This window comes from Maylandia zebra, linkage group LG10 (genome assembly GCF_041146795.1).
Source record: "Maylandia zebra isolate NMK-2024a linkage group LG10, Mzebra_GT3a, whole genome shotgun sequence".
NCBI lineage: Eukaryota > Metazoa > Chordata > Actinopteri > Cichliformes > Cichlidae > Maylandia > Maylandia zebra.
In genome coordinates, this window is record NC_135176.1 from 22,302,642 (window position 1) to 22,319,479 (window position 16,838).

At 36.8% G+C, this 16,838-nt stretch overlaps 1 protein-coding gene across 3 annotated transcripts in view; it reads right to left on the reverse strand.

The window, feature by feature from the left end:
- Window positions 1-16,838, reverse strand: part of gabra1 (gamma-aminobutyric acid type A receptor subunit alpha1) — a 37,181-nt gene that overhangs the window by 8,919 nt on the left and 11,424 nt on the right. For all 3 annotated transcript variants that reach the window (XM_004550382.5, XM_004550381.5, XM_004550380.5), the window contains 3 exons: window positions 15,770-15,852; window positions 12,718-12,861; window positions 8,806-8,958 (listed from right to left, as the gene is read on the reverse strand). In XM_004550382.5, the coding sequence (XP_004550439.1) occupies window positions 8,806-8,958; window positions 12,718-12,861; window positions 15,770-15,852 (380 nt within the window). The remainder of the gene's footprint in view (window positions 1-8,805; window positions 8,959-12,717; window positions 12,862-15,769; window positions 15,853-16,838) is intronic.

Below are 16,838 nucleotides of genomic sequence, written 5' to 3' on the forward strand. Positions count from 1 at the left end.
CCTGAGATAGAAAACAATGCTCTTAAATGTCCTCGATTTATACACAGTCTGACTCATTTAGCATTCCAAACCCTTTAACATGGTTTAATACCCCTTTCCAGTCTGATGAGCAAGAACAACCTTTTCCTCAAAAATCTAATTTGTTAATGGAGTGATTTACTTCCTCAAATGTGTTCTGAGAAGCAGACTTTGGTAGTTCCTGATAAAAACAAAAAGCAAACAAAGTACACACTCACATCCATTAATGGAAAGCACCTGTATCTAATTTCCCCTTCAATTATACAATTAATCCTAGATTTTTTTTTTCCTTTTCATAGATATAAAATATTGGATCATTTTTCTTAACTAACTAAAGAACAAAGGCCAAATTTACTAAGTGTGACAAATTAGCTGCCACATTTACCAATGGGAGCGGAAAGCTCTTCGAGCAATCTGATTAATATACACTAATTCATAAACTACGACAGCCAAATGATTTCATTCTATCAAAAACAATGCAAATTAGCTAACCAACTAACCAAAATAATACTGTGTAAGCACAGGTTTTTATGCAAGTGTTTCTCTTGGTCAATAGCGAGACAATCCAGAACAATGAGATGTACTATAGCCGAAGGAGGCTTTATATGATTTAAACGGTTACTCTTCTTCTGTCAGAAGGGAACTATGTGAAGGCATGTAGACTGAGACAGGCATTCTTTGGATAAAGCTTTCAACTAAGGTTACGCACAGAACCTATCCAGAGGGGGGTTATTATTACATTATTATTACATTAATACTATTATATTGTGTTATTTAATTATTGTGTTGTGTTACAATGATGTTATAATGACAAACATTATTTCCTGCCCATTCCCGACTCACATGGGTGTTAATGAAATTATTGTTTCTGTACCACGAGCATAAATGCATGCATCACTCTTGTTTATTGCATTATTTTCTTCTGTGAGAAGATTTTTTTAGAGACTGTATTACATTTTGTAACTTCCAGATATTAATCTAACACACTTCTGATCTAAGTTCTGCTAATAGCTGCATATGCAATTGTGATATGTAACAGATCTGAAATTGCAGATGTTTTCATTATATAGCAATTTCTGTGTATAAATCTTACTAAAAGCCCAAAACCATCATCTTACTATAAAAAGTAATTTGGCTACCTGGAAATGAAGACAAATCCTTGTATGTGTGCTGTACTGAGATTTTCCTCCAGTCCAGTTAAGTTCTGCTCTTTCTCATGAAAATATACAAAATATTACTGAGGAAGACAAATTTGTAGGGCTAGGCTCTAAAGATTTGGGGTTTGAGGACTCAGTGAAGAGCTACAGAGCCAAAGCTTTAGCACCACGTGCACAGCTTTGAGCCATCCACCCGCGCCAATAACAAACTCGTTCTGACAACCTCTACCCCCCTCTCATTTGAAATATATGAGCACTTCCAGAGGCAACTATCATGACTATGTCTGTTGCAAAACAAGACATTCTATTTTTCGGTATAGTGCAGTAAACTGCATACTGCAAGCTTTGGTTAATCATGTGATTCATTCAAATACTCTCCTCCCCATCCAGAAGGAGGTGAAAATTGTTAGAAAATCTGGCCCAGTGTGTAATATTTTCTTCTAATGTGTTCAATTGATTTTTTAATGTACTTTAAGGACCTGTGTGGTACAATGTTTTAGGTCATATTTAAGTTAAAATATTCCGATTTTTCAACAGTTCACAAACTACATCCTGCATATGAAGAATATTTATTTAGAAATATACTGAATACAGCAGCAAAAATAAAAAATAAATGAATATATATATGTAAGTAGTGTCAATTTGTCAGATACTTTGTTTGCCTGTAAATCTGTTAATTTTGTGGGGGAGGATGAAGACAGCACCACTGGGTATTACACAAGCCTTCACAAAAGCACCCTGATGCTGGTATCATATATACTATGTTTGGTAAGCACCGTTGTCATGGAAACAAGTCTTCTAACTCCTCCAATGTCTTATTACCACAAGAGAAAAGAGGAGAAAGGAAAATAAAAACATTTTGCTTTTATAACATGAAATATTCCATTGATTTGAACATTAAGTGATGTTATGTTTTATTGCACACAAACTACTGCATAAACTATTTGCAGGTGTATCACTGCTTTTAATCAACTGCACACAAGTCTAAAGGTGTGTGTGTGCATTTGTGTGGGGGTTTTTTTTTTTTTTTGGCTGTTTTTTTTTTGTCGGTGTGTGCATGTCAGGGACTTGACTAACATGGCCGACAAGGTGTGTTTCTTAAACTCTAGTAAGAACAATTTCCCTTTGTGCCTGTTAAGCAACAGGCCAACTTGGAATCATTTAGAGCCCTAGTATTTTGATTCATTTGAACATGTCTCCAGAGCTAGTTTTAAATGACTCTCTTTGACATGTTGTAACTAATAGACTTGAGGCTTTGAAGGCTGTTAATGAACAAAGTCACTGATCTGGAAAGTTCTAACTGGATTAATAGTGGTGTAACTCAGTTCTTGAGAGTTTCTTCCACTCAATTTAACTCAGTGTGCACAAGCACAAACTTTTTTTATATGATACAAATCTTCTAACAAGGTTTTCTGTCTTATTTATTAAATATTAACACATGTATAGAGGTTAATGGTTACTAACTTCAAAAGTATATTTTTATTTCTTTGGGAAATGCGAGCCAAAAATGTTAACTTGGTTAAACACAGGGTAGAAAAATAACAGAAAATTGATTTAAGGCTTATTAGAGTAATCAGCCTAATAGAAATTGTTGTCGGCAAAATAAATTAACTTGAACTCAAGGTCAAAACATTTTTCAGTAAGGTTCAAAGTTGATTGTTCTGTTCTATATTTAGCCCTTCACTGACAACCCTTAAATGACAGACTTCAAATAATCTGGCAAATCCTACGTGAGTAAGAAAAATATACTGTTTAGCCACCACATTGAAGCCAAGCCACAAATCTTTGTTCAGGAGTGAGCCTTCAGCAAAATGTCCCTGGTTCCAGTTAGAATGTTTTCTACAGGCAACCTGTCACACATGACATTCAAAACGCTGCAAGAGGTCAAAAGTACTTTATGAACTGAGTTATGTGTTTACTTTAAGAATATGCAAACTTTATGTGCAAGTTAAACCTTGTGTCTAACTGGCTGATTGAAAATATGACCAGCTTACTTATGCATAAACAACATCAACACTCAATTCTCGTTTCACTTGTAAAGTTCATCGAACTTTGTTTATGCTGAAGTCTTAAAAGCCTGTTATAACATGTTTCATCCTAATAATGACCTTTCTAAAATGTTTCTGGAATCTCAATAGTGTGGCAGGATGCCATCATTTAATTGTACAGATATTTTGCATGCAACCACAGGTCTGTGACATTAGAGATAAAAAGCCGACTGAGGTTAGACGAGGCCTATTACTACATTTACTACCAGCCATCTCATTACAAACCTTAAAAGGCATAATAACAAATAGCTGAAAGTAGTAAACAGATGAATTATGTGAGTAAAGAATTTGAAAATGAAAAATATGAAATGCATTGGTTAAAAATCTTCCTGTTAAATTGTCATTGTGAAATCACAATTTAAATCACTATATTATATTAGGAAATATAACAAGTGGTTTTTAATTTTAACAGTTTTCTTATGCTTGTGGGAGGACAAAGATGACCAGTTTGACTGCATGCTTGTGTATTAAAGAGTAAATTCATATGTTAGCTGTGTGTGGAGTTGTGTGGAGAACTTTTTTAAAAAATAATTTCCTCAAACATTCCCCAGTGCAGAGCTGTCTTTGCTGGATGTCTATCAACACCCCCGCTGTGCAGCAGCTATTTATTTATTCATGCCTTATCAATAACTGAAACCCTTGGGAAGCTACACTCACACACAATACCTTCAGCATTATTACATCACCTCTGACTGACATATAATGAAGAAATAAACGGACACATTGATGGGCAGGTGAGTTAAATAACTCTGCCAACACTATAGATGTGAGATTTGTAACACACAGACAGGCAGCTTCGGAGACACATAGTGCTTACACTGTTGTTAGCTACTAATTAGAAATTGATGAGTACCCAATTTCTTCACATATCGCAAACAAACACATTTTCACACAAATGCATGAGCGCACATGTGCGAACTCCAGTATACACCACCCACTCACATACAAGGTGTTATTCCCTGATGAACAGATACCTCAAACATCATCATGGGAAAACCCATAAATACCCAGCCAATCGCTCTTAAAACAGAGATGGAAGAAAGGGAGCTTATCTTCTGAGCCCTGCTGTCCCTGACAGCTTAGAGACAGAAAAATGGAGCGGGAGAGGGAGGTGGGATGTAAGAGAGAGCTCAAATCAGAGCCATCAGTGGCTGTTTCCTTTTGGTTTTCATTTGGACTAAATAAATAAATTGCCAACAGTTTTCCACTACACTGAACTAGCTATAAACTAATCAGCCTCTTAATCGGTACAGTGATAAATAAGATAACTCTACCCACTGCTGTGTTTTTAAATTGCCTATTCATCTACAGGGCAGGCTTTAGGAAAAAAGATTTAGTGCAGAAGCTGTGCTTCATAGTGACATAATGTAATTTAAACAGGGTTTTCAATGTTCAATTTGTTTTTGTTAATACTGTTTCTTTGTCAGCTGTGCACAACTGTGTGGCAACATCAACCTGATCACATCTGTAGCAATAACAAAACACAGTACTACAGTAGCTGTTTCTGAGATGAAAATGAGGAAAAACCAAGGTATAAATAAATATCTGTGGCAGGATGACTAAATAGAATTTGCATGGTTTAGTAATTTGTTCAATATTAATAGCATTATTTTTATTCCTAGATCTCTGTTCATGGATAAAGTTTACAGAGCCATATTCGGGTATAGCCGGACTGACAGAGCCACTGTGCTTACGCAATATTGCGGAGCTTTTATGTACAGTATATAAAGGTGCATTCGTTTGCATCATTACTATATTGCAAAATATTATTTTGCTTTTGAAAATGAATTTATGATAAAGATTTCATTAATGACCTAATGTGGACTTGAGTCATGCTTCTTCCTGCCTCTCACAGGGAATCTTCCAAATAATACTCCTCATAAATCTCCTTATTTACCAGAGAAGCGTGCAGCCACATTTATAATGTCTGACACAAATAGAATGACAAGGCATTAAACTCATTTAATTCCTATTAACCCACATGGATGTGGTACATTTTGCAAAAATACTTTTTGTCCATCCATCCATGAAGTTGGTATAATTGAAAATACAAAATATAGTGAGCTAGTGTGGCTCTGAATATCATTTTGGTTGATCACACGACCAATCCCCCGCCCAAAAAAGGCACTGACTATGATGAGTTTTTTTAATGGTTTCATTGTTTTTATTAGTAGTCCTAATAAGGTAAATCACTACATGTTTGCCATGAAATCAAACTCGTTCCTTATTTGAAATATTACATCAGATCTACTAAACCCAGCAATGGAAGTTTCAGTAACGGAAATAGATTAAAAATATCAGACCTACTATAAAATTTCAGTTTCTTCTAAATAATGAGGAACATTCCTGAAAGGAAGCTAAAATTACTGTATATAAAGACAAGAGATTTGGGTTTAGGTGCCATGGGTTTTCTTTCAAATCTGTGAAAGTTGTACACATCATATCAAGGTGAATTTATACATGGAGGAGACCTTCAACAAACAGGGACAGAGGTGCCCAAACACTTTTTTCCTAGTCTGCAGCAAACATCCAGAGCACCGACACATGTGATATCTCATAACCTATCACATAAAATTATTGGTGATATCACTAGATGTACATTATGCATTTCCATGTGTATGTGTGGAAAGCTATGGATGTAATTATAGTAATCAAGCATTTTTATTTTCACCATTATTGAGAGTCTTTGAAAATGAAAACAACCTAAAATGCCCATAAAATAAGTAAATAACAAGAAAAAAGGAATGAAAATGACAAAGATTTAAGGAAATGTGGGTTACTTGCAATATGTTAGACATATGTTTTGGCAGCAGATGTGATATTTAAAGTGTTTATACACTTTGGAACAACAAATCCTGTCTTATCCCTCTATGATGCCAAGTACCTTCCTAATGATGTTGTCTTTTGCATACAGTAAGCATATATACTGCACTCATTCTACCCTACGATTATAATAGCGCAAAACATGTGTACAATGGTCTGAAAGATCATATAAATGTTTGACTTTGATGATAGTTAAAGGATTAAGATGGAAATGAAAGATATCGATTGTCTTTATAATGCTTCATTCATGATGATACTGGCATTACTAACCTCTTTCAAGAACAGGCTCATTCATCTGCTGATGCATATTAATCATATGAATGGTCATCCTAATGTGCTGGGACACTGTGTTGCTCTCTGTCATGCTCATACTACATACATGTAATCCCATGAAGCACAACCAGTATTGAGGGACACATACACACACACAGACACACACACACGCCCTAGATAGTTGATTGAATCTAATCTAGGCCATCCTCATCCCCCCCCTAAACACGTGACAAGCACCTCAGGTAGCAAGCTGTGGCATACACATACACACACCCACACATACAAACACACACATACATATACACACACGAAGAAACTCACAGCTCACACAAACGGACTCCAAAACATTGCAGGGAGAGTAGAAAAACCTGCTGGAGACTGCAGAGCTGCAAATCTGGTGTCTGTATAATGATTCCGGGAAAGCTCTTTAAGTAGTGGGCCAGGGGAGACACTGACATTCATGAGAAGAAGATGAAGAGAGAAAGAGGGAGTGAAGGAGAATAAAGAAAAAAGAAGAAGAAAGTGTGGAGGGTGAGGTAACTCAAGGACATTCTGCCTGCTGCCGTGCTTTGCTGCTACAGAGCATGCTGCAGACTAGCAAGAGCTTTCCTTGTGGGCTGTATTATGTAAGACCTTAGTGTGACAGACAGATACACTCTACATACACACCATCAGACACACACAAACACACATTCACATAACAAACACACACACTCAGGCCAATGTGCACGTGTAGACTCGCATTCTCACATGCACTGATGTACACAAGCAGGCACAAACACGCAGTAGCTGTAGTCAAACATTCTAAGCACGTAAATCTAAATTCACACTGAGCTTAAAATTCTACTGCAGTTTGCCACAAGTGATTAACGCTCTTTTTGCCTTAGTAAAAAACAAAACAGAATAGAACAGTATGGATGTACTGAACAGAGACAATAAAATGTCTGGTATATCTCACGTATTTTAAAATATGTTTTTGACATAGCCATCTTAGCCTTCAGTTAAAAAAGCCTACAGGCTATTTATCAACCATCTGGCAACCACCGGTCACAAGGGGAAAACGTGTATTCCCTGGCCAGCTGGTGAGTGATTGCGGGAAGTTACTGGCTGATACTGGGTGAAGTCAGTCAGAAAAACCAATGCACTAAAACTCCTTTCGATTGCTTTGATTATAACCACATTCGGTCACCTAGAGTTTGCATGAAAGACACCAACTTGTCCGCAAACACTTGCCACTTGAAAAGGTGTGATACACACTGGAAAACTGGAACATTTTATTTCAGAGTTGCGTCTTACCACTGCAACCTACAGATTTCAAAAGACTTTTGGTTTGTGTAGCATTTTTCACAGTTTCGCTATTGCTTAGAAAGTAGTTTGCTATTGTTTTGCAGCTGTGTCAGCATCTGCCATGCAAACTGTTATCAAAGCATTCACAAAGAGGCTTTTCAGTGCAGCACTGTATACCTCATGAAGTTTTAGTAATGTCACAGCAACTGCTAGCAACTTCCAGCAATAACTCACAACCAGTCTAAGAATACCCATTTTTCCCTCGAAAACTGTGGTTACTAGATGGCCAGTTGTTGTTGTTCATGACTATAAGGTTTCCCAGCAATCCGACACCCCCCCGAAAAAGTAGCTTGCAGCTCGCCTTTTTTTACATTTCTGTTTATGCACAAACAAATGAGACACACATTTTAATTTGTGAATTTTAGAGGCTGTCTTTTTTTACAAAAACATTGAGCATAGCCAGGCTGACACCCTCCCCCTCCATCCATTTATTTCAATTTATATATTTCTAAAATAGTGAAATAGTACTTTATGGAAAAATACTTTTTTTTCCTAAATCAGAGAATAATAAAACGAAACAAAGCAAAAAATCAAACCATCATTAAGCAACAGCTTTTTAGAAACAACTTAAACTCAAGCTTGTGTTATAAATCTGAAAAATGTTGTTCACACGCTTTTCTGTGCATGTATTGAGGCAAAAATCAAAATGCCAGATGTAGTACTGCAGAATAAAACAATATTATGTTGAGTGTGTTTTTGGACTTTCTGTTTTGTTAATTTGAATAAACAATGCAGATGGCATTACTTTATAAAATAAAGCAAAGCATTTCTTAAGCGATATATTATTGGTTTGAAGTATTCATCAATAGTAAGTATTCTTCATTAAATAAATGTGTAAATTAAAAGAAGGTATTGTAAAAAATGCAATTGAAAATAATTTCATATCAGTGTGTCTAAGAGTCATGTGTTGGCTTTAAATAGTTTTTGTTGTATTCTTTTTTATTATTGTTTTTAATATATTAATTATTGTTATTATAGATTTAAGCAATTAGTCGATTTGTTGCCTAGCTTTTGTGTGACTACCTAATGTATCATTTGATTATCTTTCAGACTTTTCAAGAGCAGTTTTGAAAACTTCTGACGATGGCCTCTAGCCAAAGATGTTTTGAAGAGAAAAAAGAAAAAAAAAAACAACTCACCAAAGACAGTCCTGGCAGGGACAGATTCTCTGTTGAGCCAGAAAGACACTTGGGAGAGGATAACTGTCATGATGCAGGGTAGGTATGTCTGGATCACAAAGTAACCAATTTTCCTCTTCAGGTGGAAGTGGGTTGTCATCACAACATATTCTCCTGTTGTTCACAGACAGAAAGCATTGAACATTTACAATCATTAAAAAAAACTTTACTTATGGATACTAGATTGAAGTACCTAGCCATGGTTTTTATCAACACAGAAAGAGCTTTTATGATGCATTTAGTTCTTTTGATATGGAGCAATGCAATTTGGTATCTCTTTAACACTAATTGCCATATTTTAAAGTAACATTGTGATGGAAACAGTGTTGTCTTTACGTTCCTTTATGTTTTCACAGAAAGCCAAGAGTATTCCCTAGGATATAAGCATAGATTCTTAGACAATTACCTGAGAGGATTGTCCTGAAGATGCAGAAATCAATTAAAAGCTGTACACAATGATTTAAGTTTTGGGAAAAAGTTATGGTTTTAGCTGTTAAATTGGGGAAATAAAAGTCTGTTTTTGGAATTATTGTGTATTTTTCACGAGCGTTAACACCACTGCTTTGGTTTACTTCTTAAGACTGAGACTGACCAGAGGTGGCCAGGCCAATCCCACGTAGTGATCTACAAATTAGGCTAGAGACATGGTTCCCATTTTGTTAGCAAATTAGCTAGCGTTGATAAGGTAGAAAATAGTTCTGGTAAAACAAATAAACAAACAAAAAACAAACAAATCACTACGAGATCGAAAAGCAATCAGTTTTAATGATAGCAAATAACAGTGAGTTGATGAGCCTGGCAGTGCATCTTACTCCTGTCTCTCTGTATCTGTCTACCCTTAGCTTCACTGAGCTAGGTTACATATGTTTCCAGGCAATATTTCCAGCCTGGAAACATCTTTTTATTTTCATTTATTTTGTTTTGTTGTCTGACAAATGTTAAAGCAAGTAAAGCTATTTGTTAAATTTCATGAAGAGCATTATTTATACACTGTGGTCATATGTACATGTACAAAATCGAGCCTAGCATTAGTTTAGCCACGCCTGACCCAACATGGAGACAAACTTATCTCAATCTCAGCAGATCAACTAATGTCATCTTCACATCAGCTTTTCCAGTTTTCCACATACAGTGGTGTGAATAAGTGTTCCTGATTTTCAGTTTTTTTGTATGTTTGTCACATTTAAATGTTTTAAATCTTCAAACTAATTTAAATATTAAACAAAGATAACACAATTAAACATACATCATAAAAATGCCGTTTTTAAATGATGATTTCATTGATTAAGTTATCCAAACCTACAGGGCCCTGTGTGAAAAAGTGATTGCCCCCCTCCCCACCCCCATTAGAGCATAGATTAACTATGGTGTATAACATGTTTGGAATTTTTGTTTCAATTTCTCAAAAAGGTTACAAAGCCATTTTTTAAGCTTTGGGATTCCAGCGAATCACAGTGAGAGCCATTATCCACATATGGCAGAAACGTGGAACAGTGGTGTACTTTGCCAGGAGTGGCAAGCCAACCAAAATTACCGCAAGAGTACAGCAAGGACTCAACCAAGAAGTCACAAAAGACCCCAGAACAACATCCAAAGAACTGCAGGACTCACTTGCCTCCGTTAAAGTTAATGTTCATGATTCCACCATAAGAAATATACAGGGCAAAAATGGCCTGCATGGCAGAGTTCCAAGACGAAAACCACTGCTGAGCAAAAGGAACATTAGAACATCATCAGCAGAACAATGATTCCAAACAGCAAGTCAAGCTCTTACTGGCTTAAGAAAAACAAAATGAAGACTTTGGAGTGACCTGAATCCGATTGAGATGCTGTGGCGTGACCTTAAAAAGGCGGTTCATGCTTGAAAACCCTCCAGTGTGGCTGAATTACAACAAATTTGCAAAGACGCTCCACAGCGCTGTAAAATACTCATTGCCAGTTTATAGCAAAAACTTGATTGCAGTTGCTATACAATCACTTTTTCACACAAGGCCATGCAGGTTTTGATCCCCCCCCCCCCCCCCCCCCCTTAATAATAAACACCTTCATTTAGAAACTGTATTTTTGTTTACTTGTGTTATCTTTGTCTAATATTTAAATTTATTTGATGATCTGAAACAATCAAGTGTGACAAACATTAAAAAATAGGAAATCAGGAAGGGGGCAAACACTGTTTCACACCACTGTACATGAACATGGAAGGGGAATGGTGGGGAATAGTCCTCTCTACCTTTTTGCTTAGTGTTCAAGAAAAGAGCCATGGCATAAATAATGGCGGATGGAGAGAATTGTCTTGTTTTGAGAAAAGTGGTCCTGACTGGAATAAACCTGATTTTACAGAGATTATATAGTCTCTATCACTACTAGTCATCAGACACTAAAAAGGACCGTATCTCTAATACAGTTTATTCTGTATTGACAAAACTATTCAAACTTATTGATAAAGCTATTAAAATTAGAGCATGGACTTTGGACTTTATTTATTATTCTCAATTCCAGTTACTAATGTGAATGCCCCATGAACACTGGGTGTTTTCACATCTCTGGTTTTTAACTGCCTAAATCAGGTTCATTTTCTTCCTTGCTACAACTCATTTGGGCAGGTGGGAGCAAAGTTAATGTGCTTGGGTGTAGCCCAAAAGAACCACATCGAGGTGCTTAAAATGATGTGGTCTAGGTTTGGTAACAAAATAAACTATTTGCTCGTGGTGTGAACATGATCAGACTTTCACACCTGCAACATGATACTGTAAATGATGACTATAAAATCTCTTTTTCCGCTCAGTCGTCGGACTTCATAAACATCTTATATTATAGTACAGAGCAAGATAGTATTTTCATGTTTCTTTCAAGTAAATTTTCCTAGAATAGTTTTATCTAGCTCAGATATTTGACATTGTCATGAAAACATATTAACACTGTTGTTGTCTCATGTTAAAGTACATGGCAGTGACTAGAACACAACGCCCCCTTCATTTTCTTGTTCCCTCTTCAGATACAGGTGAACAATAAGTTATCACAAGGTTAAGTGATGGATTTTTCTTTGTTTTTTTTTTTCTGTGAAAATAAACCACCAATTGGAAAATGCTCCAAATGAACAAACTCATCAACAAATTTGTACCAGCAAAACAAGTACAAGATTGAAATAGCTCATAGAGTCTGTCTATGTGCCATAAATGCTTTGCTGTATTTTGCCCTTCTGCTTCTGTTCAGTTTTTTTTTTCTGTTTTTGTGCTTGAGATTTATTGGCATGGTTTGTCTTGTGGGACTTAAAGTGGGCATAAGAATGCATTGATTTTGAGGTTTTCCAGAGACCCAAATAACTAAAACAAAACAAAATAATAATAATAAGATGGTATTAAGTCAATTGGGGGCCTGCTTCCAGTAAAACAAACAAAGGATGGAGGCCTGGGATTAAGCATTACTTTTTATTTCCAGCAGCTAACATCACTGCAAACAGGTCACCCATTTTATGCTGCGACTAATTTTTGCCAGTATCAATCAACCAAAATGAGGTGGATGGAAAAAAGATGTGGTGGCCAGTAGGGAAATAAGTATGTGGGACATAGTCTGTCATTTGTGAGGCTCAAAGTGATGCCACTACAGATGCCAATGCATTGATGCAGTTCTCAAAATTTGTAAATTCAGACTGTCTACACCATCCTTTGAGCATTTAGAAATAATTAACAAGAAGACCTCAAGAGGATAAAAGGATCTACATGGCTCTTTATGTATTGATCTTTCCCAGCAAATAAATGCCATGTGAATATTAAAATGTCTAGTAACTGAAGAAAAAATCCCTTAAAAGACATTCATTTAATTTACAACAAACCAGTTAATGAAGAGCAGACCTACAACCACAATGACACCTACCTGTGCTGGACTGGACCACACCAGAATCCACATGCTGCCCCATCAGATCATACTGGTTTAATCTGGATCCATCCTCTGCCACCACTACAGACTGGGCAGCCCCTCTAGTCCACACATACACCACCTCAGCTCTAGTGTAGGCATCTGACAAGAAACAAAAGAGTAAGAAGTTATGAATTATTGTGCTCCTGGTGTCTTGCCGTCCCTAGCTGCCTTGAACATTATATTTTTGGAGCTGCCAGGGATACCAGGTGGAAAAAAAGATAAATCTGAAGTGATGTCTTGCTCTTAATTCTTCATGTCCTACCTCATTTCATTTTGTACCATCCTGTCTTCTTGTCTGCTATTCTCCCATTTTACCACCTCAGTGCTGTCTATCATGGCTTATTTGCTATCCAAGCACATTATGCCCCTTTTTTATCCAGTGAGTTTCCACAGACCTTAGAAAACATTTTTTCCAATTATCTTTATTATATTATTATTTTTTTGTCTATGGCCTATATATATTTTATATCTTCTCACATGTGTTATAATGTGAGTTGATGTTGTGTCACATTATGTCATGACACATCATGTCATCTCTTAATTTATAAGAAAACAAGCAAACAACCTCCCATCAGGACAACATGACCTTAAACCAGACAAGTCAGTCTATTCTTCCCTCCGGCCACCCAACCTGTCAAAGCTGCAGTGTGGCTCCACCACTGCAGAGAAAAGGATGGCTCAACTGCAGACTGCAGCATAAAGAAGAGAGCTCATCACTAAAATATTTAGGGAGTGAGTTCAATTTAAAAGCAGTTAAGGCTTGGTCCTCTCAGTCACGCTGTGCAGCTGTCTGAAAAGTGGCACAGAGACGGTGTTACATTCACTTCTCTATTGGCTTAGTTTTGCCACATTCATATTTTTTTTCTTGATATTCTTTATTTGTGTCTCTTTTCTTCTTGTTTGGTTTTTTTCAAATGTAATATAGGGTACAGGTAGCTGTCACCAGTGAACAGTTGGCAAGGTACTATCAATACTATCTAGAGTACTCCGATAAACACAGGTCTACACTTCGCGTGTCTAGCAGGATAATCAACAAACTCAATTTCAAAAATATTTGGGATGCTGTAAAAAATGTTAATAATAACAAAATGCAGTGATTTGCAAAATCAAATAATTTGAAAATCATTATTCACAATACAATGCCATCATCATATGTACGATTTTAAGGAAAAAAAAGGTAATTTTGAATTTCATGACAACAATTTATCTAAAAAAAGTTGGTACAGGGACATGTTTACTACATTTACCACTGTGTAGCATCCAATCATCTTTTAAAAATAGTCCATAAGCATCTAAGACCCGAGGAGACCAAGTAACATTTGGTCTCCAAGATGTTAGCAGTAGCGAGTTGAGGACTCCGTGGATCGGACTTGTTTGTTCAGCACATCTCACAGATGCTTGATTGGATTGAGATCTGGGGAATTTGGCGGTCACGTGAACACCTCAAACCAATTGTTGTGCTCATCAAACTATTCCTGAAACATGCTTGCTTTGTGTTAGGGTAAAAAATCCTCCTGAAAGAAGCCACAGTGATCAGGGAATGACCTTTCCATGAAAGGACCTAGATGGTCTGCAGCAATTCTTAGGTAGCTGCATGTCAAAGTAACATCCGCATGGATGGCGGGACCTAAGGTTTCCAGGCAAAACGTTGCCCAAAGCATTCCATAGTCCATCCTGGTGCCAGGTGTTCCCCAGGTAAGCAACACACATGCACCAAGTCCACACATCCACATGATGTAAAAGAAACCATGATTCATGAAACCAGCTACCCTTTTCCTCTGTTCTTCTTCATTGCTGGTGCTTTCAGTGGTGGACAGGGATCTCTTCAGATTTTATAAATCTTGTGATATTATACTAGTCTGCAGCTTTGAAGCCCCATATGTAACAAACTGTAATGCACGGTGTGTTCTGACACCCTTCTATTACAACCAGCATTAACTGTTTCTGCATTTTGAGCTACAGTACCTTGTCTGTTGAATCGGTCCACACGTGCTAGATTTCGCTCCCCCAAAACATCAATGAGCCTTGGCCATTCATTACCCTGTCTGTGGTTAACCACTGTTCCTTCGTTAGACCACTTTTAATAGATACTGACCATTGGAGACCCCGAACACCCAAAAACAGCTGCAGTTTGGAAGATCCTCTGACTGATTTGTTTAGGCATCAAAATGTGGCCCTTATCAAACTCACCCAAATTCTTATACTTGCCCATTTTTCCTGCTCCTAACATGTCAACTTTGAGGACAAAATGTTCACTTGCTCACTAACACATCACACTCACTGACAGGTAATATAATCAGGAGATAATGATTGTTATTCACTTTACCTATCAATGGTCAGAATTCTATGCCTGTATGTACTATGCAGTTTAGCATGGTCTTGGTGAAATATGTAAGGCCTTTATTTGTATTAATAGACAGCAATTTCTATAAATGTCCCTGACCCAAAGATCGCAGGCATCCTAGATTTATTTTTGGACTTGCCCCTTGCGCACAGAGATTTCTCCAGATTTTATAAATCGTGTGATATTGTGTACTGTAGATGCTGGAGTATCCATGAAATTGTTCCACAATTTGTAGACAGTTTTTTTTTGGAGACCATCAATCTCTGCCTGTCTTTAGTTCTGAGAACTTCTGCCTCTACAACATGCTTTTTTTTTTACATACCCAGTCACTGTTACTGATCTGTTCTCAGTTAACCCAAATAATTTCAAAATGTTCTTTCAGTTATTTCTTTTTAGTAACATTTATTTCTGACCTATCCCAACGTTTATAACACATGTTGCTTCCATCAAACTTTAAAGTGAACTAATATTTTTCCATCAAATAGCATACGGTCTCAGTTCAAACATTTAATGTTTTCTGGTTTTTTAATCTGAAGGAAATAGGGCTTTAATGGATTTGCAAATCATTGCATTTTGTTTTAATTTCCACAGGATTACACAGTGTTGCAAGCTTTTTGAAACCTAACTTGCATAAGATTATAAGTGACAACAGAGGCTACTTACAGCTGCCAAACTTCAATGGACAAGCATGAGCATCCATAGGGAAGTCCTCTAGATGCATAGGACATTCTGCTCTTACTGTAAGCCTAGAAAATGTTCACAAAGACATGGGCAGTGAATTAGAAAAAAACAGAGTATAGAGGAAAACAGAGCATGTGGCAAAGCGGGCAGAAAAATAATGAAAGTGTGATGACAGTAGAATTAAGGCAGAATGACAATTCATTACAGTTAGGCACAAGAAACATGTGGTATATTATTCTTCTTTCCAGTCTGTTGGGACCAGCGCCTGTTGAACGAAGCTCTACTACTTTTCCCCAAACCAACAGAAGTGCTCCAGTTCCCTGAGCTGTGAGTTTCTATTTCCTGACAGCCTGGTGAAAAACAGCATGTCAGGCCACCCGTGACACACTAATCTCCCATCTATCCCTCATCTCACTCATCTGTGACAGCAATATGGGCTCCGCCTATCACCCCTCCCCCTGCTAGTAAACATGTTGAAACAAATGCTTTATGATCCTTGCTTTAGACATCTCACATTAGCATCAGTCTGTTTTGTGCATCGAGGTTTGCACTGTCATAAATGGGTTTTTTTAACCAACTCTGTGGAAGGATACTGAGGTGTCACACCTTATCAACTCAATGGTTCATGCGGCATCTTCAAAGCAATAAATCATAATATGGTTAAAAAATAAATAAATAAATACAAATGTATTTTCCTGACGAATGCTATTGCAGTTACAATGACATTAACATCTGTGCTGGAAATTTATGGTGCCTTACCGTAATACAGACATTAAAATGCAAGCATTGAAACACTTCATCAATGTGACAGAACTTAAAAATATAAATATAGTTGTATGGTAAATCATATTTGTGTGAAGGAGCCAAAAAAAAGTATATTCTTTATATTAAATGGGGTAGATGCAGTGCACATAAAACATTAACTCAGATAACACTGTCGACAGCCCTTTCCAGAACATAGTGACTTGTAACATGAAGCTTTTTTACCCAGTATTTCATACCTTTTAACACATTCTAATGCCAAACACCAAGACCTGACCTATAGCATTTG